At 46.6% G+C, this 21,787-nt stretch overlaps 1 protein-coding gene across 2 annotated transcripts in view; it reads right to left on the reverse strand.

The window, feature by feature from the left end:
* The window catches only part of Fgf2 (fibroblast growth factor 2), a 68,195-nt gene extending 47,335 nt beyond the window's left edge, over positions 1–20,860 (reverse strand). The window contains exon 1 of one of the 2 annotated variants that reach the window (XM_006991816.4): positions 20,552–20,854. In XM_006991816.4, the coding sequence (XP_006991878.1) occupies positions 20,552–20,726 (175 nt within the window). In that variant the 5' untranslated portion in view covers positions 20,727–20,854. Of the gene's footprint in view, positions 1–20,551 lie in introns of both variants that reach the window. The other variant, XM_016010042.3, reaches the window with a different exon arrangement.
* Between the last annotated feature and the right edge of the window lie 927 nt (positions 20,861–21,787).

Raw genomic sequence — 21,787 nt, forward strand, 5'->3', positions numbered from 1 at the left:
TCAAGGCCAGTCTGGTCTATGAGGGAGTTCCAGGACAGCCAGAGCCACACACAGAGAAACTCTGTCTTTAAAAAAAAAAAAAAAAAAAAAAAGAAAGAAAAAGAATACAAAATTCTGCCTCCCAGCTCCTCTGAAATGTGGCACTATGTATTCTTAGCCGCCATTACCCTAATCACTATGAACACTACAAGTTGTTCCTCCCATGCGACTGCACACTGAACCTGAGTGTTAGGACCCTCTACATCCTTTCTAGCAAACACACCTCACAAGTGACAGAGAACCACGTTTCCTGGAGCTGTTTCTCATGGACTCACACCAACACGCACTCTAGTTACTCCATGTTGCGAGTGATGCAGTTCAAAAAGATTGCCAGTGACAGCTGGCTGGGTCATGAGAAGACAGTTTTCCCACATCTATGACTCTCTCCTCTTACCGTATCGGACTATGGATGACCATGAGAACCTGATAAGATACTATGCACCTCCTCAGGAAAACAGCTTGCATCTGTTTTCAAGGCAATGAGGCCCCCCGAGGTGTACCCATGTTAAACTTCTCAAGCTGGGAGAAGATGCCGCCTCCGGGGCAGGCCACCCTATGGGAGGACTCTGTAAAGGTTCTGTGCTCTGGCCGCATTGGAAAGCAGATCGAGTGCTTCCCTGTCAGCCAGGGGTGTGTTAGGCTCCTTCCAGAAAAACAGAGAGCTCAGGGAACACCCGGCCCCTTGTGGAAGCGGCACACTGGCCCAGGTTCTCCAGAACTTGGAAACACAAAAGCTCTGCAGTTCTACATCATTAAACACAGCCAAAAGTAACTCAGGTCTGGAAAACAGTCAAAGTAGGTGTAACCAAACAGATATCCCAACTGTTTTTCCTTTTTCCCCAGGGGAGGGCCTGCCACACACTGTGTTCAAGGATGAGCTATGAAAGGGAAGGGAGTTGGGGTGCAGATTGACTTCCTGGCGAGGAGTCTGAAGGTTTCTGATTGGTGGATGAGAAGAGCTTCCACTCAAGAAGGAGCGGATAGCCTCCACCAGTGTCTGAGGTTTTTTCCCTGCTGCTGTGATAAAACAAAGCACAACTCAAGAGACAAAGGTTTTGTGTGGCTCACAGTCCCAGCTTACAGTCAGTCCACTGTGGCAGGGGAGTCACAGTGGCGGGAGCCACGTGCGCATGCTCAGGCATGCTAGCACTCAGCTTCTCTCTCCATTCTGCACAGTCCCGGCTCCCCTGCTCAAGGGATGCCCACCGGTCTCCTCACATCACTAACAATCAAGACGATCCCTCCCAGACATTCTCAGAGCTGTGCTGGAGGTCTGCCTTCTAGGCATCCAGTTAACAGTTAACTACCTACCACCGCAGCCAGTGTGGAACTATTGGAAGCCTGACCTAGGAAGAAGGGTTCCAGTTTGGGAGTGAATAGAGAGTGGAGAAAGAAAAGAAAAAAAGAGAAAAGTCTACTTCTGATTTCTACCATCTCCCAGAGTCTGTGGACCTGGCATGGGACAGAACTCAAGCCTTGGCACTTCCCCTCAGCGACACTCCCATACCTTCCCTGCCGTGATGAACTATACTCTCAAACCATGAACCAAGATAACCCCCCCCCCAAAAGGTGCTTCTTGTCAAATATTTGGTCACAGAAAAGTAATATAAAAATTGATACTAGTAAGTAGAGCACACATGAAGTCCTAGCACCTTGGAGGCAGACACAGAGGGAACTGCTGAGCATGAAAGGCCAGTTTGGGACACCTAGCAAGTCAGTGAGCTCCAGGCAAGCCAGGTTGCATAGAAAAATCCTGTCCTATAAAAACAAGTGGGATCCTCACTGTGATAAACCTGGCCGTGTGGTTCACAGGCTCTGGAACTAGTTTGTAGGAATAATATGGCAGAGTCTGAAGCTGTAGATTCAAGAAGCCCCAGAATGCTGAAAGCAAAACTTAATGGGTCATTCTGATGAGGATAAGGAAAACCAGAATGCCAACTAGGCATGAAAAAGTCCATGAGCTCTCAGAGGGAATAAGGACTCTACTGGAAATTCAAAGCCATTTGTGTTACCTTCTGGCAAAGTGTCTTGCTGCCTTACAACCAAGCCTTACTAAAAAAGTCAGGTGAGGCTGAATTAAAAAATAACAGGCCAATTTGTTTGAGGAAGGAATCTTCAAACGGCATAGCATCCAGGCTACGCACAATATGGTTACTGCTCGATGCTTTAAACCAGATTTACATCGAGAAAGAACATACAGGAAAAATTAGCAATTTGGCACCAAAAAGAGGGTGGCTGGATTTAAGGCAGGGGACAAAGTGCTGTAGATACAGCCGCAGTGACCACAAGAGAGATTAATGCAAGGAGATAGCGTTCAATCGGCGCTGCGACAAAAAGAGGCCTGCAGCAGAGACTCCACGTTCCAGCACAGCCTCAAGGGAAGTGTTCAGCCAGCAGGGCACACGAAGGCCACTGCAGCTGTAGGGAGGGCGGTCAAGCTGCAGCCCTGGCAGCACAATTTAACCACATGCTAATAGTTTTGCAGACATGCAAAATGTAAGAATTACAAGATCACAGAGACCTAAACCTCCAGAAAGCCACAAAGGCTAGGCAAGGTGTAGCTGGGCCAGATTCTTCGTAAGGTGGCCCTGAGAGGCCACTGTGTAAAGCTGTGTGTATGAAGCCTAGTTGCAGTGGAGAGCCTAGGAAGTAATAGATGCCAGGGATGTGGGCCATCCACCAAGGAGAGGTGCAGGTACTAAGTGTTGCCAAGAGAAAGGTCGCGTGCTTTGGGCAGCAGAGCAGGACAGGTCGGGCCACACTGGACAGGGTTTGGCAAACCCGAGAGTTTGTTCTCTCGGCTGGGTTTTATCTTGCCTGAGTTCAGTAGTTCCTTGTTCTGCCCATTTCTCCGTTTTGGGCTTTAGAACTTTAAACAGTGTTGGAACAGTAAGACTATGATGACTTTTGATGCTGGACTGAATGTATTTTGTAATCTGAGAGCCTATGGGAGCCACAGGTAGGAGATTATGGTTTGAGTGGGAAATGCCCCCACAGGCTCATGGGTTCGAATATTTGGTCTCCCGCTGGTGACACTGTTGTGGGAGGCTGTGCAACCTTTAGCAGATAAAGTATCATTAGACGATGTGGGCTGCTGGGGGTGGAGTGCGGCAAGGGGCATCTTATGGCTATAGCCCTGATTTTGACCTCACCGTTCTGCTTCCCCACGGGCCTCCAAGTAAGCAAACAGCTTCACTTTCTTGCTGCCACAGCCACAAGCCACTGCCTCCAGAATGCTTCCTTCCCGCGGTATGCTGCTCTTCCTGAAACAAAGAGCCAGAACAGAGCCTTCCTCCCTTTGGCTGCTTCAGATCAGGTATTTTGTTACAGGGAGAAGCAGTCGATACACCTAGCACGCACAAGGCCATGCCTTCAACCAATCCCTGTGTAGTGGTTTGAAAGAAAATGGCTTCCAAAGGGCGTGACCCTATTAGGAGGTGTGGCTTTGTTGGAGTGGGTGCGGCCTTGTAGGAGGAAGTGTGTCACTGTAGAGGCAGGCTTTGAGGTCTCATATATGCACAAGGCACACCCAGTGCCTTAGTTCACTTCCTGTTGCCTACTGGTCAAGATGGAGGGCTCTCAGCTCCTTCTCTAGCACCATGCCTGCCTGCATGGCTCCATGCTCCCTGCCATGATGACAATGGACTGAACCTCGGAGACTGAAAGCTGCCACCTCAATTGAATGTTTTTCCTTTATAAGAGTTACTGTGGTCATGGTGTCTCTTCACAGCAATAGAAACCCTAAGACACCCCAGGATAATAAATAGATAAATAAATTAGTATCACCATTTTCTCTTTTATACTATTTAGTGGGAAATGTGCTTTCAATGTATTACATGACATTAGATAATTAATAAACATTTAAAAATAAGAAATCAGCCTGGAGATAGCAATTTTGCTCAAAAGGCTGAGAAGTAAAAGCCATGATCATATTATATCAGATTTAATAGTGGGAACAGCAGTAACACCATGATCAATAAGTAAAAATAAAAACAGAAATAAAGCCCGAACCAGGTATCAGTGAACACTCTGTAAAGGGTGTAAAGACAATAAAAACTTTAGGCTTTGATGGGCATTGCGGCCATTGCTGTGAAAAACAGCCATCGGTAACATCTAAACAACTGTGGTGGGCCCTGGCCTAAGAAGCTGACACATGGAGCTCTCCTGAAGGAAACACAGTTCTCTTATCGAGTACGGCTCTGGGAGAGGCTCATGTACCATCACAGCTGGTGGATGTCACCACTCTTCCACCAGAGTGCCTCAGTTACTCCTCATGCTCTGCTCTTTCCTCAGGATTCTCAATCCTGTTTCTAGAACATTTGCTATTTACTACTAGAACCTGCATTCTAAGTTTCCTATCTTGTGCTTTCTGCTTCCTATGGACCACTAGTGGCTAGGGGATTGTGCACTAGGGTTCCCCTTGAGAAGTTCGTCTTGCTCTTCTGAACAGAAGAGAATAATGCTCAACTGTATCAACTAGACAGGGTATCTGAATAAATTCTCCAGCAAAGCATAAAACCTAGCTGATAAGATGGTCTTGAAAGCCAAGTCATGTTTGTGAGCTCAAATGTTAGCTCCCAAATAACCCCTAAAACTGACTGTATTTGGAGAGAGGGCCTCTAAAGGGGTGCTTACATTCAAATGAGGTGGTGGTGACAGGACTATGGAGCTGCCTGCTTATCTTGGTGGCCCAAGAAACAGAGGCCAGGATGTAACTGAGGCTGGCTTCCCAGTGACTCACTTCCTTCACCGAGGCCCCACCCCATAAGGTTCTAGCACCACCCAGAAAGTACCACCAGATGGGAGCCAAGTGTTCCAGCACATGAGCCTGTGGGGGCCTTACAGAGTCAAACCACAGCACCTAGAAAGTGCTCTACCACAGAGCTCTTACATTCCCAACCTTCTTCTGTGTTTTTAAATGTCGAAACAAGGTCCTGTTCTATGGCTCAGGCTGGCCTTGAAGATGCTGCATAGCTCAGGAGGACCCTGAACTTTCTCAGCCTCTGGAATAGCTAAGCATGAAGGCCTGTGCCTACCTGCCTTGCCGAAACTGGTAATTTTGAGGTGAGCAAATCCTCATGCTACTGATGACATCACCTGAGTAAGTGGAACAGAGAGAGATAGCAGGAAGCCTTGTTCATAGGGTCTGAGGGGTAGAATGCTGTTGTGGAATATTATTTTAAGATGTGTGACATTCGTTTATGCCGTGGAACATTTGTTTTAATGACGCAAAGATGTGTTGCATTCTTTTATGTTGCATTTGTTTAACTCTGTGAAGCTGTGTTACTGTGCCTGTCTAAAACACCTGATTGGTCTAATAAAGAGCTGAACAGCCAGTAGTTGGGCAGAGAAAGGACAGGTGGGGCTGACAGGCAGAGAGAATACAAAAGAGGAGGAAGGATTGAGAAAAGGGGCCATGGGGTTGGGGATTTAGCTCAGTGGTAGAGCACAAGGCCCTGGGTTTAGTCCTCAACTCTGGGGGGGGGGGTAGAGAAAGGAGAGAGAGAAAGAGAGAGAGAGAGAGAGAGAGAGAGAGAGAGAGAGAGAGAAGGGACCAGCCACACAGCCACAAAGCCAGACACAGAGTAAAAAGGAAAGAAAGATATACAGAAATAGTGAAAGGTAAAAGCCTAGAGGCAAAAGGTAGATGGGATAATTTAAGAAAAGCTGGCAAGAAACAAGACAAGTTAAGGCTGGGCATTCATAAGAAAGAACTAACCTCCGTGTGTGTGATTTATTTGGGAGCTGGGAGGCAGGGCCCCCAAAAGAGCAAAGAGTGAAAAAATAGCAATGGAATGCTGTCTGCAGAATGGACTGGTTCCATGTCCAGAAGATTCAAATGCACACTTGACTTCAGCTCTCATAAGAATGGTGTCCCATAACAGGAAATGGGGACATCTAAGGGGCACAGGGGTCTGTACACCAAGCGTGGAGGTGGCAAAGGGCACCCAACCCACACACCGGTGAGTGGCCTGGGAGAGTCTAAATCAGCCAACACCTGGATCCCCGACTTTCAGCTTACACAATTTGAGAAGATAAGTTGTGCATTGTTTAAGCTGGTATTTTGTTGTGGTCTCGGGAATGGCATTGATGGGGCAGATTGGGCAGCGTGGAAGTCAGTATTTGGGGCTAGAACTAGAACCAGCATGGCAATCAGGCAGATGCCAGCATGAGTGAAGGCCATGCAGAGTAGACACGGATGGCTTAAGCAGGAAAACAGACTGTGGAAACACCACTATTCCAGCCGGTCCACAGGGAAGGTGGCAATGGTATCACAAACGGCAGAAGACTCCGAGCAAAGAGGAGTTTGTCTTCAGGCAGCTTTATGGGTGCAGGCAGCAGACCCCTTCTTGATATCTGTTCATCCATCTTGGTTTTTACTTCCTCACACAAGACATTTGACACATTTAGTGACTGGCAATGCTGTGTGGCACAGAAAGTATGAAGGTATATCTGTGCTTTCAAGTCATTTTGGATTGTTTATAAATCTTAAATCTTGTCTTTATAGTAAGCCTATCTCGAATTTCTTGAAAGACTCTTATTTTGCTTTTAAAATAGCCATTTAACTGCTCTCTGCATTTCTACATGGCCAGCTTACTTAGGGTTTTCATCTTCTAGATCCCGACTTCAGGGTTCACTCCATGCTTCTGTAATATGGTCCATAATTACTTCTAATTTTAATGTGCCATCTGAAAGCTTCAGTTCCCAGGGCTGGAGAGATGACCCAGAGGTTAAGAGTGCCTACTGCTCTCTGATGAGGACCAGAGCATGGATCCTAGCACCCATAATGGACAGCTCACAAATGTCTGCAACTCCAGCTCCAAAGGATCCTACATGTCTTCTGTGGGCACTTGAACACACATGTGTACACCGCTCACGTAGATAGACACACACATATTAAAAAAAAACCCACTAAATCTTATTTTAAAAAGGCAAAAAAACAGTTCTTTAGAAACCAACCCTTCAACAGTGAAGAAATATTTAGGACTAAAACAGAACTATTTCCTAAGTGAAGTGAAAGCGCCAGATGGGGAGGGTAGACGGCTCCTTCAACTCTGACATAACCCAGCCAGCCCCAGAACTACTTCAAGCCATTTTTAAAATAGAGCCACGGGTTAAATTAGTTTAACAGTTTCTCCCATCCAAAGAGAAATTCCAAAACTTCAAAGACCTAGGATGTATATCCAGGTACCCACCCTACAAACTCAGACAACCTGAAAGAAAAAGGACAAACTTCTCTTCAACAGAGAAAGCTGTCTGTTTCTAGAAGATGTTCCCATGCCCCATGCCATGGTCCTCACTGGGCAGCCACCTGGCCCTTCAGGAGAGCAGCTCTCCTCAGCCATCCCCTGAGCCTTTTCAAGCTTTTTAACATGGATGCATTTTTCAGTATGTCAAGCAAAATCAGAAAATTGGATCTCGCTGCCACAAAACCAGCGAGATTTTCACATTTCTGTCCATGTGGAACTCTGCCATGAGCCTGTATTCAAAACAAGAAGACTCTAGAATTCACAATCCATTGCTTGTTATCATAGACAGAGACTATGGCTTGAAAAGCCTAAAGTAAAAAAAACAAAACAAAAAACAAAAAAAATCAACCCAAAACTTTTCTTACCTGTAAAATGAGAAATAATCCTTGACTTAGAAGTTTGTCTTTGAGGTTTAAAAGATTCTATTTCTTTTCTTTCTTTCTTTTTTTTTTTTGGTTTTTCGAGACAGGGTTTCCCTATGCAGCTTTGCGCCTTTCCTGGAACTCACTTGGTAGCCCAGGCTGGCCTCGAACTCACAGAGATCTGCCTGCCTCTGCCTCCCAAGTGCTGGGATTAAAGGCGTGCGCCACCACCGCCCGGCTAAAGATTCTATTTCTAAAGATGAAACAGAGCATGCCCTCAAAATTTTCTTTCTTTCTTTCATTCATTCATTCATTCATTCATTCATTCATTCATTTATTCATTCTTGCATTCAATACTCAGTTATGGTCCTGAGATAGAGTGCTGAAAGCTGAATACCTGGCCCCTAATCTGCTGCTCAGTGTAGGACTCTCCATTATCTGGACAGGGCTAGATGGATCCACGAATCTATTATGGCTTTCGTATCAACCCGTTCAGAAATCAGCATGTGCCTTTAACACTTTCCTGCCTTTAACAGTTGAAACTATGCCACTGCGGTTCGTTATTTTTAATCCCGACACCTTCTGTAGACTGTTTCTTCACATATGAGTAAACTCAACCAAAGCAAAGCTGTCTTCCCAACCCCTCTCGAATTAAATTCCAATCCTGTATTAGTGGGTTTTGAATAGCTGATATGAATAAATAAGAAATAAGGTTAAGAGGTCTCACATTCAAAATGAAAGCTTTAAACATGACTTACACAAAGCCTCTCTAAGCATCCATTTCCAGCAAGCTGAAAGGTAACAGAAAACACCAACCATGTAAAATGCAAGGACATACCACCCCCGAACCAGAACCTCCAAAGTCAAAGGGGCCTTTCCTCGAGTCCCCCCATTCAGTGAGAAAATGGCACCTTCCCCAGCATAGACAAGCACATGCAACACTCACGAGCATCCTATGCACACACCTTTTTAAATGAGACCAAGGCTAGAAATAGCTGTCAGAAAAATTTAAAGCTGCATTAAAATACAATAGAAAAAATAAGGGTGAAAGAAGACACATGCCAGGTACTGTTCTAAAGATACTATATATGAGATACATAATACTTCTATGTAGTAGAGAAATTGATTCTATTTCTAACTCATTACAAAGTCTGCTCACCAGGTAGTATGATCCCTAAAGTGATTTTGTTTTCTATTCATTTTAATAAGTATATAAAACACTTTTCCAGCTTGTTTTCCTTCTTCTTCTTCTTCTTCTTCTTCTTCTTCTTCTTCTTCTTCTTCTTCTTCTTCTTCTTCTTCTTCTTCTTCTTCTTTTTTGTTTTTCGAGACAGGGTTTCTCTGTGTAGCTTTGGAGCCTGTCCTAGAACTTCATCTGTAGCCCAGGTGAACTCACAAAGATCCATCTGGCTCTGCCTCTCGAGTGCTGGGATTAAAGGCATGTGCCACTACCGCCTGGCTTTTTATTTATTTTTATTTTATTTATTTTATTTTTTTTCAGAGCTGAGGACAAAACCCAGGGCCTTGAGTTTGCTAGGCAAGCGCTCTATCACTGAGCTAAATCCAGCTTGTTTTCACATACCCTGGCACTGTCCCCTGAAAAGGAACTTTGTTATGGAGGTGCTGCTCCTCTCTGTCAGGTTCTTCCGGTTCCTATTTGTATAATGACCGTGACAAAACCTGTGAATTGTTTCCTGTTTGTAAAATGATTCAGCTTCGAGAGGAGGCAAAGGAGACAGTTATTCAGCGCTCTCTCCCCACCCTCCCCTGCAGACATCCCATCACAAAGAGTCTGACTCACTGTCACACAGCGAGTTTTGCAGATTGTTATGATGAATGCTGGCTCATAAATCTGAGGGAAGCGCTCTGTGCCATTTCCTCACAGCCAAGAAGGATACCAACAACGGTGCCAGACATCCTCGGCCCTCCTTTATAAAGTGGTTCTGGTTTGTCACTGGGAGGAAAAGTGACCTGGGCATTAAGGTGCCTGAGTCAAGTGTGCACCCCCAGGTCTGCATTCCTCCGTGAAGTTATGGGGAAGCACTCTGGCTTCCTCTGTGAGAGGACAGTGGAGCAGAGAGCATCTAGATCAAATAGAAATGGAGTCCCTCCCCCAGAGCTGAGGAGAAAGTCTTCCTCAGGAGCAAGTGACCGGGACAGAGGAGCAGGGTCACTGCGGCGATGCTTCCCCAGACCAATGAGAAGACCAATGCTCTTACAAAAGAATGGCGTGGGGGCTCTCATGGCCACTCACATTTCACATACACGCCACAGCGTGCTTCTGAACGCCCCGGTACTTCGTTCTGACAGTTCTCACCTAGCATGAGGTAAAGAAAGATGAAACAAAAGGGGAGAGAAAGGAGAAAGTGAAAGGTGATGGAAAGAGGATCAGGAAAGGCAAAGAATGGAGGTAGAAGGGAAGGAGACGAGAATGGAGGGCGGGACGGCAACAGGGGAGGGGAGGCAAGTCGGTTGGCTGAACCCTCATACACCTCACACTGACCCTGCAGCCAGCTGCTGAGCCACAGGGAGCCTCAAGTGAGTAACAGTCCCAGAGCTGACTCCCAGAACAGAGGAGGACATGTGGAGCTACCAGGGAACAGCCAGTGTCTAGGTTACCTTCGTGCTTTAACAATCCCCTATCAGCTCAACCCAACTGGGACAAGTGATGATAACTCAGTGAAGTGAGTTATGGACAGCACACAGGACCTGGGCTGGGAGCAAAAGGAGACAGGGTTCCAGCTATAGAGATCATCCTGGCTGAACCTGGGGCATGACCAGGAGGCTGGATGGCGGGTGAAAAGCCCTGGCTGGCTTGTTGGGCAAATGGTTAACCCAGCAAACATTTTTGAGTGGCCACTGTGTGTGAGTGTGGACTAAGAAAATCTGACCTAATCCTTCCCCTCAAGGAGTTCATAGACCCAGTTCAATAGACAAACACATAAACCAGCAGATAAAGATGAGGCACCAAGCACTATAGGAAAACAGATCCCTTAAGCTCCCTCTGTGAAGGCAGAGGAAAGGGTGACAGAGAACTCTTGAGGTCGTTCATATAGGACCTTCCCAGAGAAAGTTAAGAATGAGAAGGGAGAGGGTGAGAGAGGGGAACTGAGAAGAAAAAGAGTTTGGAAAATGCGAATTACATTAGGAAAGACCGGCTATGGAGAGAGGAGAACATGGGCAGCTGACAGGGACAGAAGATGCTGAAGGATCTCGGGGTGGATGGTAAGGTTAAACTGTCTATTTAAAGATTGTGAATCAAGTAGGAAGGGAGTCTCAATGAGGAACTGTCTAGATCAGATGGGGCTGTGGGTGTGTCTGTGGGCGTGTCTGTGGCCTGTGGGACTACCTTGATTATGTTAACTGATGTGAGAGGACTGGCCACCATTCTCTGGGGCTAGGTCCTGGGCTGTATTAGACTGTCAGGAAAGTGAGCTGAATAGTAAGCTTGCATGCCTTCACTTCTCTCTGCTCGACTGTGGATGGATTTGATTAGTTGCTCTAAGTTCCTGCCACCTTTAGTTTCCTGCTAACCTGGAATTGTGAGCTAAAGTCACTTTTTTCTCCTTAAATTGCTCCTCGTTGGGTATTTTAACACCACAACAGAAAGGAAACTAACACAGCCATATTTGAGACTATCAACAGGTTTACTTACTTCAGGGAAGTAGCAGGAGAAATGAAGAGTGGGACAAAGAAGAACCACAAAGACTGGGAGACAGACCCAAGTATGTATGCATACACATGCATATTGAGGAGGTATGCAAGTGTGTGCATGCATACACATGCATATTGAGGAAGTATGCAAGTGTGTACATGCATACACATGCATATTGAGGAAGTATACAAGTGTGTGCATGCATGCATATGCATATTGAGGAGGTATATAAGTGTGTACATACATACACATGCATATTGAGGAGGTATATAAGGGTGTACATGCATACACATGCATATTGAGGAAAGGGCAAGGCGGCTGCTATGGGTCTCTGGCATCTAGAAAAGCAGCTTAACTAGACTTGGAAATTTGATGGGGAAAGGAGCCAGTATGAGGTAGTGACACGTGACACTGAGGCTGTGGTGAGGTGCCTGTCCTTAGACAGGGGAAACACAGGATCACAAGAGACTAAAAATGATGTGCTGAAGAAATTCTAGAACATAAACAGAAAGAAGAAGGGAGGGAGAGCATAAATCAGAGAGACAGGGAACAGGCAAGTGAAAGACCAGACACAAGAGAGCATGCAGGGAAATCAGCTGGGCAGGAACACCCTTAGTGTACTGAGACCAAAGGATTCCCAAGAAGCCAGAGGCAGGCAATAGTGCCACATGTTGTAGGAGGGTGGCATACTGGGAGAGGCCACATGACTGAATGTAGTAGGATATTATTTTAAGGTGTGTTACTTTTGTTTGTGCTGCATTTGTTTAACTCTGTGAAGCTGTGTTACTGTGCCTGTCTAAAACATGAGATTGGTTTAATTAAGAACTGAATGGCCAATAGCAAGGCGGGAGAAAGGATAAGCAGGGCTGCAGGCAGGGAGTACAAATAGAAGGAGAAATTTGGCAGGAGAGATCAAGGAACTAGAGAGGAGGAGGACGACACCAGGGACCAGCCACACAGTCAGCCATGGAGTAGGAGTAAGATTTATAGAAGTAAGAGAACGGGAAAAGCCCAGAGCAAAAGGTGGATGGGATAATTTAAAGAAAAGCTGCCTAGAAATAAGCCAAGCTAAGGTTGGGCATTTATAATTAAGAATAAGCCTCTGTGTGTGATTTATTTGGGAGGTGGTGGCAGACCCCCCAAAAGAACAAAAACAGCATCTGAACTGGAAGCAAGTCTCCCAAATGATTGGCACAGAATCCTATTGCCAGGATGCACTTAAAATGGGTTATTACAAAATGAAAATCAGGTAAAGTGGAAGGAAGTACAGGACTTCAGGGTTTGAACCATTGAGAAAGAATTAACAGCTCTCAGAACACCAAGGAAAAGTTATCCTACAGCACATAGTGCCTAAAAAAAATTCTGAATGCTCCTGGCCATGGTGGCTCATAGCTGTAATCCCAGGACTCAGGAGGCTGAGGCAAGGAGATCACCAAGGGTTCCAGACCAGTTTGTGCTACAGGGGAAGACTCTTGTCTCAAACAAGACAAAACACTGGGGCTGGAGAGAGACCTCAGTGACTAAGAGCACTTGTACTGTTATTGAGGCCCAAAGCTCAGCCCCCAGCACAGGGTCACTCACAACATTTGTAGCTCCAGCTCCAGGATCTATTCTCTCTTCTGGCCACAATGGGCATGCAGTTGTAAAACAGACAGACAGACAGACAGACAGACACACACACACACACACACACACACACACACACACACACACACACACATGATTTTTCCAAATCTAAAACAAAAATTGTAAATGCTTTTAAAGAAATCAGAAGTGCTAATAAAAGTTGTACGGTTCATTTTTCCTGAGTAATGACTCATCTTTCCATTGACTTTCCTTAGAAAAACCCACCTCCAAGATTCCCTAAGTTTCCCAACTATAACAAGGTTAGATATAATTATCTCCAGTGAAGTCTAAGCGAGACACCAGAGACTAGACCCCTCAGCTGAGGAGCTGTCCATGGGGATGCTGTCATTCTCCAACACTCAGGGTGCACGGAGTTCAACTCATGTCATGGAGATGGCTGGGTTCCTCCAGAAGTCCCTCTCACAGGGCCTGAGTTACCAACAAAGGACAGGAAACCCACGGAACCTAGCTGGATCATCACTCCTCTGCAAATATTTCTCATAAATAAACCACCTCTTTAGGGGGTAATTTAAACTATTATTAATAAACTTCTATTATAAATTAATAAAAGATTAATTTTTAATTAAATCAAAATTATTCTTAATAGTTCAGTTACACTTGGGATGTAACCCTTACTTTCAGCCCATCTTTCTTTATGCTGTTAAGATCCACAATACCTTGAAAACCTGGAACTTTTACTGAGGAATTCTACTGGATAATCCAGGACAGAGGTTAGTGTGGGATCAATAACCCTCTGAAAAGACACACACATATTCCAGGTTTCTATAAACAAGTGAGCAAGCAGCAGGGTCACAACAGGCAAGTCACCTTTTGTGGGAAGAGTAGCAGGTCGCCTAGGATGAGACATAAGTTAAACACAGGCTATCGGCTCATTGTTGCTGCGCTTCTTCTGACTAAAAACATCAGACGAGGGGTAGAAACAGTCCAGTGTGATTTCTAAGAGCCACAGTCTGTGGCTCAAAGGGGAAGTCACAACCTGCTCTTAAGTCCTCCTAAGTTCCAGAAGCATCTGTAACATAGCTCAGAGGGTCCCAGGACACAATTATTAACAATAACTCTGACAGGCAGTTATTAGTTGCTGAGCTGACAGTGGGCAGAAGAAGGAAATATCCCAAGTTACAGCCAATTCTTTCTGTCTAGTGCTTGCCTGGAGTTCTGTAGGTATACGAATTATTTCTAATTTGTTACTAACACAAGTGAAACCATTTTATATAGCCTGAAAACCATTTTGTGTGACTTGAAATAATGTAATGCTTTCAAGAGAGGAGGAAGCCACAAAGCAGCGCCAATGTGAGCCAAGCCCAAGACAAACATTGGTATGTATGCTAATGCACCAGCTCCAAGGCTGGGAGGCTCAGTAGCTAGCCCAAAGCTAATAACTACTAGAGTAATACAAAAATTGGAACTTTGTAGACAGTTCCCAGGATTGCACCACCATGCTCCTGAGACACATCTCAAGCCCCTTTGCTGATTTCCATTGGCAAGAGGATCCTGCAACTGCCACTGTGTGACTCTGGCTTACTTAGTTCTCACATACCTATCTGCCAGCATTAGCCCCTTGTCCCACATTCTCAAGGACCTTCTGGGACCACCTCCGTGGTGCCATCCTCCTGGCCCACTATAGCTAAAGGACCTTATGGTGGCTTTCTCATCGGAGAGGATTTCCCAGTGAAAACCTGCAGTTTGTTCTGCCTGACCAACCAACACTTCCCTACTTGATGAGATGTCTACTTACATGAGATCGCCACAACCTTTATAATAACATGGTATTGTAAGAAAGGTTTATGTGAATAAAGTAGCCCATATTCGACAGGCAAATCTCCTATGGACATCCTAATCACCAAGCACATTGCAGCTCACTGGCCCGGACTCTGCATAATTGCTTTGCAAATAAATAAATAAATAAATAAATAAATAAATAAATAAATAAATAAATAAATAAAATAAGCACACACACACTTGAACAGAATATGCTAATGAGGTTAAGATGTATGCTCCAGATGTGCTCATTCCAGAGTCACAGGCTTTTACCCAGGCCAGCCACCTTACAAGTGTGTGCTACAGGCTGAAGAGGCCTGGGAAGAACGTTGGAAAATCAAGGACAGGAACTGGGAAAAGATGAGAAGACTCCCGGCATGTGCAGCCACCATCCCTCTGTCAGCATCTTCTGTGAGTGGAAGGCAGTTTCCCCTAGCAGGGACCCTAAATGCCTGGGCCAGCCCTGCTGATGACAACTTCCCAGCATCATTGTGGACTTTCGCGTGTGAAGTACAAAGCTTGGTTCTGGTTTGTTGACTGTATCTACAGGATTTTGTTTTCAAGTTGAACTTTAAAATCATATCTGTCCGTGTTGCATGACGTGATCAGAGAATACTCAGATCGTCCCAGTGTCAGAGGTCTGGTTATATAACGGATGTTTTATAAACCCAACAAAAGCCCTCAGGGCACATCAGAAGGGGATGTTGCCTTCTCTAGGCTGATGTCACTTGGCATTGAGTGCATCTTTAAAGACTCCTAAGGTGTGGTAATATCTGTGACTCATGAATTGTCCTTTCTCTCTGTACAGATTACATGATTTCCAGGATTAATAAGCTCTGAGAGTCTGACCTCATTTGTTTACTGCACACAAACAGCATTACAGTAAATACCATGCTTATTAAGGCAAATTGGCAGGAAACACTTGCCAGATATGACCAAAGCAGGAAAAGGCCGAAGCATCGAGAATCGTTTAATGAATGGATGCATTTACACAGGGCAATGGAAAAGCTAAGGCTGCTTTGCCCAGAATCCTCAGAAAATAGCAATAGTGAGGCTCACAGAGCCCTTGAAGCAACTGGCCCTCAGTGTCCCGAGGAAGCTCGGCCACAGGCATCCCCAGGGCACCATGACTACGGGATGGGAGAGTGCAAGGAGGCTGCAGAAGCAGGCCCGGCAGGCCAGCGGCCAGGTGGGCAAGAAGCTGGGTCAAGAGAGTGAGTCAGGGGAGTAACTCAGGCAACTGGCTACCACTCTGAGCCTCTATAAAACGAGATCTGTGAATTTCACAGCCCATGTTTTTATTTTTGGCGCTGTGTGGAATGTGTGCAGTGGCAAAGTGTAGAAAGCAAGCTGACCTGTCCATCATCTCCACTCCTCATGGGTGTGGGCTAACCATCAACCTCTGCCAATCTCAGGTTCCCCGATGCCTGGAAGCAGAGAATTGTTACCAATGAGCAGTTAGGGTTAGCTCGGGGTAGATCCAGCAGTTCTAACTACCTTCCTTTCCCCTAAGTAAGAACATCTGGAATAGATTTAATGCTAGCATGTCTGTAAGCAGCCCACATCTCTCACTCCTCCACATGCTATGCATGCTGCTTGGGATAAAAAGGTTCTCTCCCTTGGGACATCTCACATGACCCCCTGCTCAAAGCTTCAGAGCAGACACAATACAATGCATCCCCAGGGGCATTGGAAGAGGCTTGCTGAGATCCAGAACAAGGATGCCAAGAGGAAGGTGTGTGCACAGCACATGTGCTGGAGAAGCAGGCTACAACCACTTGGAGCACCTTGTTTTGATCACAGCTCCCCTGTCAGGTAAAGATCTTCTAGGCCTGTAAACACAAAGGTGCAGAAAACGGGCCCCTCGGAGTGAAAAGAACTTGAGGATCAGCCAGGAGTGGAGCACCATGGACCATCAGCAACTCTGCAAACCTGGAAACACCTGTGTTTGGTTGTCCTCTCTGGCCTCCCTTCCAGAACATTCACACCTGCCCCTACCTTGCTCCTTCTGTAGCTGAACTTCACTACTCACCTAGCCAGCACCCACTGTGTGGATCCTAGGCTTCCAAGCATGCTTCCCAGAACTCCCTGGCACTCACGACTTCATTCAGAGTCAGTCTTACTTAGGCTTACTGTTGCTGTGATGAAACATCATGACCAAAAGAACCTTGGGGAGGAAAGGATTTATTTGGCTTACATATCTTGGATCACAACAATCCTTTGTGGGAAGCCAAGGCAGGAACTCAGACTGAGTGGGAACCTGGAGGCAGGAGCTGATGCAGAGGCCATGGAGGGGTGCTGCTTACTGGCTTGCTCAGTCTGCTTTCTTATAGAACCCAGGACTACCTGCCCAGCGTGGCACCACCCCACCATCGGCTGGGCCCTCTCCCATCCATCACTAAGACAATGCCTTGCAGGTCTGCCTACAGCTGATCTTATGGAGGTATTAGGAAAGCACTGTGCTGACTCCAGCTCCTGTCACACTGACATCAACACCAGCAGAGGTGGAGCAGAGGCATCATCGGATTATGCCTGCCTTTCAGAGCTTTCTGCACCTTGGAAGAGATATGAACAGAAAGCAATAAATCTCAGGTGATATAGTTCTGGGTCAACTGCACACTTTGAAGATTAAGACCACAAGGAGCTGAGAATCTGAGCCATTAATGCAGTGGGAAAGCGGCTGCTTTTATTTTCCAGTATGTTTAGGGAAGTGTGCAGTTGAGGAGATACTGCCAATTTGCCCTCACCTACACTTTCCTGTATTTTTCCCTTGAGCCTCGTTCTGACCTGCTCAGCCATCAGTGTACCTTTTTCATGCTAGGAAAACACACTGTACATAAGGTTATGTCTATGGGAGACTGCACAAAAATGATCAATGATCTCTTTGGTATTCTTGTCGGGAAACAGATATCCTCTAGGAGAGTTAGTTGTTGGCACACATCTGGATGAGTTATTCTATTCTTGACTGTCAGCATCCTCTCTTTGCTAATGATCATCAGGAAAATCTTGGACCTAGTTCTAGAATGTTTTAGTTGTGTGCATGTTCTGAAGACTGTAGGGTGTTTAATATCTTTGGCCCCTATCCACTGAAGACCCAGGAATTCCCCCACTAAACAGCCAAGAGTGTCCCCCATTGAATGCCCAGAAGTATCCCTCACTAAACACCAGGAGTACCTACCACTAAACACTTAGGAATGCTCCCCACTAAACACACAGGAGTTCTATGCATTAAACACCCAGAGTACTCCCTCACTTTAAACACCCAGGAGTATCCCCCAAGAGTGCCCCCCACTAAACACACAGGAGGGTCCCCTACCAAGTACCCAGGAATGCTACTCATTAAACCCCAGGAACACACCCCGTTAAAGACCAGGAGTGTCCCCAATAACTACCAGAAGTGCTGTTTTAGGTAATGGTGTCCACAAATGTCTCTAAGAGTTACCAAATTACTCCACTTGAGAATCATGGAGTTATAGACTACAAAATTGAGGGGCTGGAGAGATGGCTCAGCAATTAAGAGCATTTGCTGCTCTTGAAGAGAACCTGGGTTCAGATCCCAGCACCCAGGTGATGATGGCTCACAGTAATCCTAATTCCAGTTCCAGGAAATCCAGCACCCTCTTCTGACCCCCATGAGCACTGCATGCAGGTGGTGCACATACATCCATGCAGGCAAAACACTCATACACATAAAATAAATCTAAAAAGTAAAATTTAAGAAAAATTACAAACTGAGCTGAGCATCGTAACATATGGCTAATCCCAAGATTATAAGGCTTATAATTCTATAAGCACTCAAGAGGCAGGAGGCCAAGGCAGGAAAATCTCTAGTTTAAAATCAGCATAGTGAGGCCCTACCTTAAAAAAAAAAAGAAAGCAAGAAAGCAAGAAAAAGAAAAAAGGTCCAAAATCACACTCAATATTTGTGAAGAATGCACAGCTGTTTTTACAGTATAGCAATATGTTATGTAATTCAGAATTATCCCCACTCACCTCTGTCTTATTATAAGGTAAATGACTTCAAAGAAAAAATAATTCTGCAGCTAATACAGCATTCAAAAACAAGAGCATTAGGTAAAGCTCTGAACAGAACCCAGACTGGAAGATGATTCTTCTGCCCTTAGTCATGAAATAGGCTCTTCAAACAATGCATGCTTTGGAAAAGAATAAAACCACCTGGGACGCACATGCCGCTTGGCCCAGCAGTTGAGCTGCGACAGACAAATCTCAAAGACAAAGACAATTTTTCTAACATCGGCTCTACACTAAAAGAGAGAAACAGTGCTAACTCATATTAATAGCTCTCAAGCATCTTTTCAGTTGATAGGTTTTCCAAATTAGAGCAGGCCCAAAACAAATAATAGACGTACAGTCTCTTTGTGGTCCCTATGAAGCAAGAGGTAGCAACAAGATGCTGGGCTGTGTGGACACAGCAGCTATACCAGCAGTGATGACAGAAACCATGGCGCCACGCTTTAAAAGGAGAAGAAAGCATCGGGATAAGGTTTTACCATAAAAAATGTGAGGAGATAGGTATTTTTTAAAAACCCATTTAAACATCACAGTGTGTGGAAAATCACCCTACCTCATTCATATGTACTTCTTTTATATTTTATGTCAGTTAAATTTTCTATTATGCTCTAAAAATACTCGGCAATATGAAAGTGTATGTCGCATACGTAGGACTTTTGTTTGTGGGGCATTCTGGTCTTTCTGCTCCTTAAATAGTGGATAGAGTTCCCTGGGCAACTTAAGATAAAGAAAGAGCTCCTAAATGGAAAACTTCAGGACCCCGGAACTCAGGTCTTGACCACTCTTCTCTCAGGTGAAAAAAAAAAAAAAAAGGAAAAGTCAGACCTCTACCAGAACCCTTAAAGATAAAGGCAGCCTTTTAAGCAGATGTTCTAACTACTTGTTTTAACCGCAGGTCGTCTCTCTCACCTCCACCCTTAGATACCTAAACCAGCCTGCTGGGGCCTCTTCTAGCCAGTGGCTGTCCAAATGTAGCTTCTGGAGGAGCACTGCTGAGAATACAAACTCAGAAATGCAGGTGTTTCATCCCCAACTCTGGGGCTGGGTCCAACCTGGTACAGCCAACGCTGCGGGTGATAGCTGGGAGCCTTAAAGTGGAGCCTACTGATTTAGGACAGTTTCTATATCCACGATCGGGTATATTTTTATTACATAAATTGAAGCTGTAATTTTTATCTCACCCTCAATCCACCGCAAGGTAGGTACCCCCACTTCAGCGCTGTCAAACGATCTGCTCTTGACTTCACACTGAATCAAGGTCTGTCGCGCTTTACTAATGAAGTCAAAGGCTGGTTCGCTAGTCTCTTGTCTGTTTTGACTCCCTTAGCTTTCCTCTTTGGAATACCCTGGAGAAGCTGGGTGAGGCAAGAGTGTGATAGCTGTGAGAGTAAGGGCCACATCCCTCTGGTCACCAAGTCCGAACTGAAGTGCAAGGCTCAGCTGAAGAACAATTCGGCTTGCCTCCGTTTCCCCGGTGACTGCAGAATGCCAAGGAGTTCCAGAGTCCTGCCTGAGACACGCCTACCCCCCACCCCCACCCCACTCCCAAGAGCGGCGGACCCCTGGCCTCCAGCATCCTAGCATCCATGCTGCAGCAGGTGGCCTGTGAGGGACCAGAGACTAGGGAGCCAGCCCACCTGGAGCTGCGGGAGGAGGTGCAGGGCGAGGACCCTATTCCTGAGGGCTCAGGAATGGAGCTGCTCCCCGAGTCCCTGGGTCCCTGGTGCCTAGGGGCTGAAGGGTGCCTCGCCTCAGTGTCCCCACAGTGTCCTTGAGGGCTAGGGAAAGGGTGGGAGGTGACGGCTCACCGTGTGGGTCGCTCTTCTCGCGGACGCCGTCCACGCGGCCGTCGGGGTGGATGCGCAGGAAGAAGCCCCCATTCTTGCAGTAGAGCCGCTTAGGGTCCTTGAAGTGGCCGGGCGGGAAGACGGGGTCGCCGTCCTCCGGCAGTGCAGGAAGCGTGGTGATGCCGCCGGCGGCCATGGCCCCTCCGCGGCCCCGGGACCCCGCTGCGGCGGCTCGCGGGGCTCCCCGGCCCCGACCCCGGCCTCGGCCTCCCAGCGCGGCTCGCCCTCGGGCAGCCAGCCTCCCGGTTCACGTCCCGCACAGGACTCTGCCAAAAAGCCGAGAACCCCTGTGTGGCACTGCGGCCCGGGACCGCGTCACCCCAAGTCCCCGCCTGCACCCTAGTCCGGAGCGCCCCCGCCCCGCGCGCCGCCTCCTCCCCACGCCCGGGGCCTGAAAGCTGCAAGGAATCTGTCCGGCTCCGCGGAGTTTTCTCCAGGCGACTGCGGTGACGCAGCTCCTAAAGTTTAAATGCAACTTTCTCGCTCGCTTTCCACACGTCTGTCTGCCTTTTAACACAGCGACGCGCCTTCCAACCCCGAAACAGTAGAAAGGGTCTGATCTAGGAAAGGATCCAGTCCGGCTTTGGAAATCTGCAGTCCCGGCAGAGCGCAAGCTGGGGAAGGACGGGGTGCAGAAGGCAGAGGCCAAGAAGGGGGCGCCTGAGTTTCCTCTCTGGGCGCCCAGCCGGAGACAGCGTGGGAAGATGAAAACGGTCCTCAACACGTAAAAAAAGCCCGGAGCTGGTGCTTGCCCTGCCTCAGTTGTTAGATGTTTCTTGGAAAGAACTGACTCACAAAATTGCAGTTAATTGCGGTTGGTGATTTTCAGTAGACCCTAATAGGCTGTATGTACATTGAGATTCTCCGCATCTCTGTTTGGAAACTAGGTGCTCCTCTCCCCTAGGTCCTTCTAGGTCCTCCTCTCTCCCGAGAGCACACCTTTTCAGTGAGGGTGGTTACTAAAATACCAGTTGGAAAATCTGCACACATTAAGTGTCCATGCTCAAAGTGTCTTGAGATGTGCAGTCCGTGTCAGGGTAAGGCCAGGAGGGTGGGCAGGAGTAACTGCTCTGAGCAGTCAGACACCGCAGAGTCCCCACCTTGGGGAAATGCAGACTTACAGAAGCTTCTAGAAGTGCCATTGCACGTTAGCTGGGAAAGGTCATCCTGAAAGGCATCTGCTTTTAGTCTCCACGG

This window comes from Peromyscus maniculatus, chromosome 6 (assembly GCF_049852395.1).
Source record: "Peromyscus maniculatus bairdii isolate BWxNUB_F1_BW_parent chromosome 6, HU_Pman_BW_mat_3.1, whole genome shotgun sequence".
Lineage (NCBI taxonomy): Eukaryota > Metazoa > Chordata > Mammalia > Rodentia > Cricetidae > Peromyscus > Peromyscus maniculatus.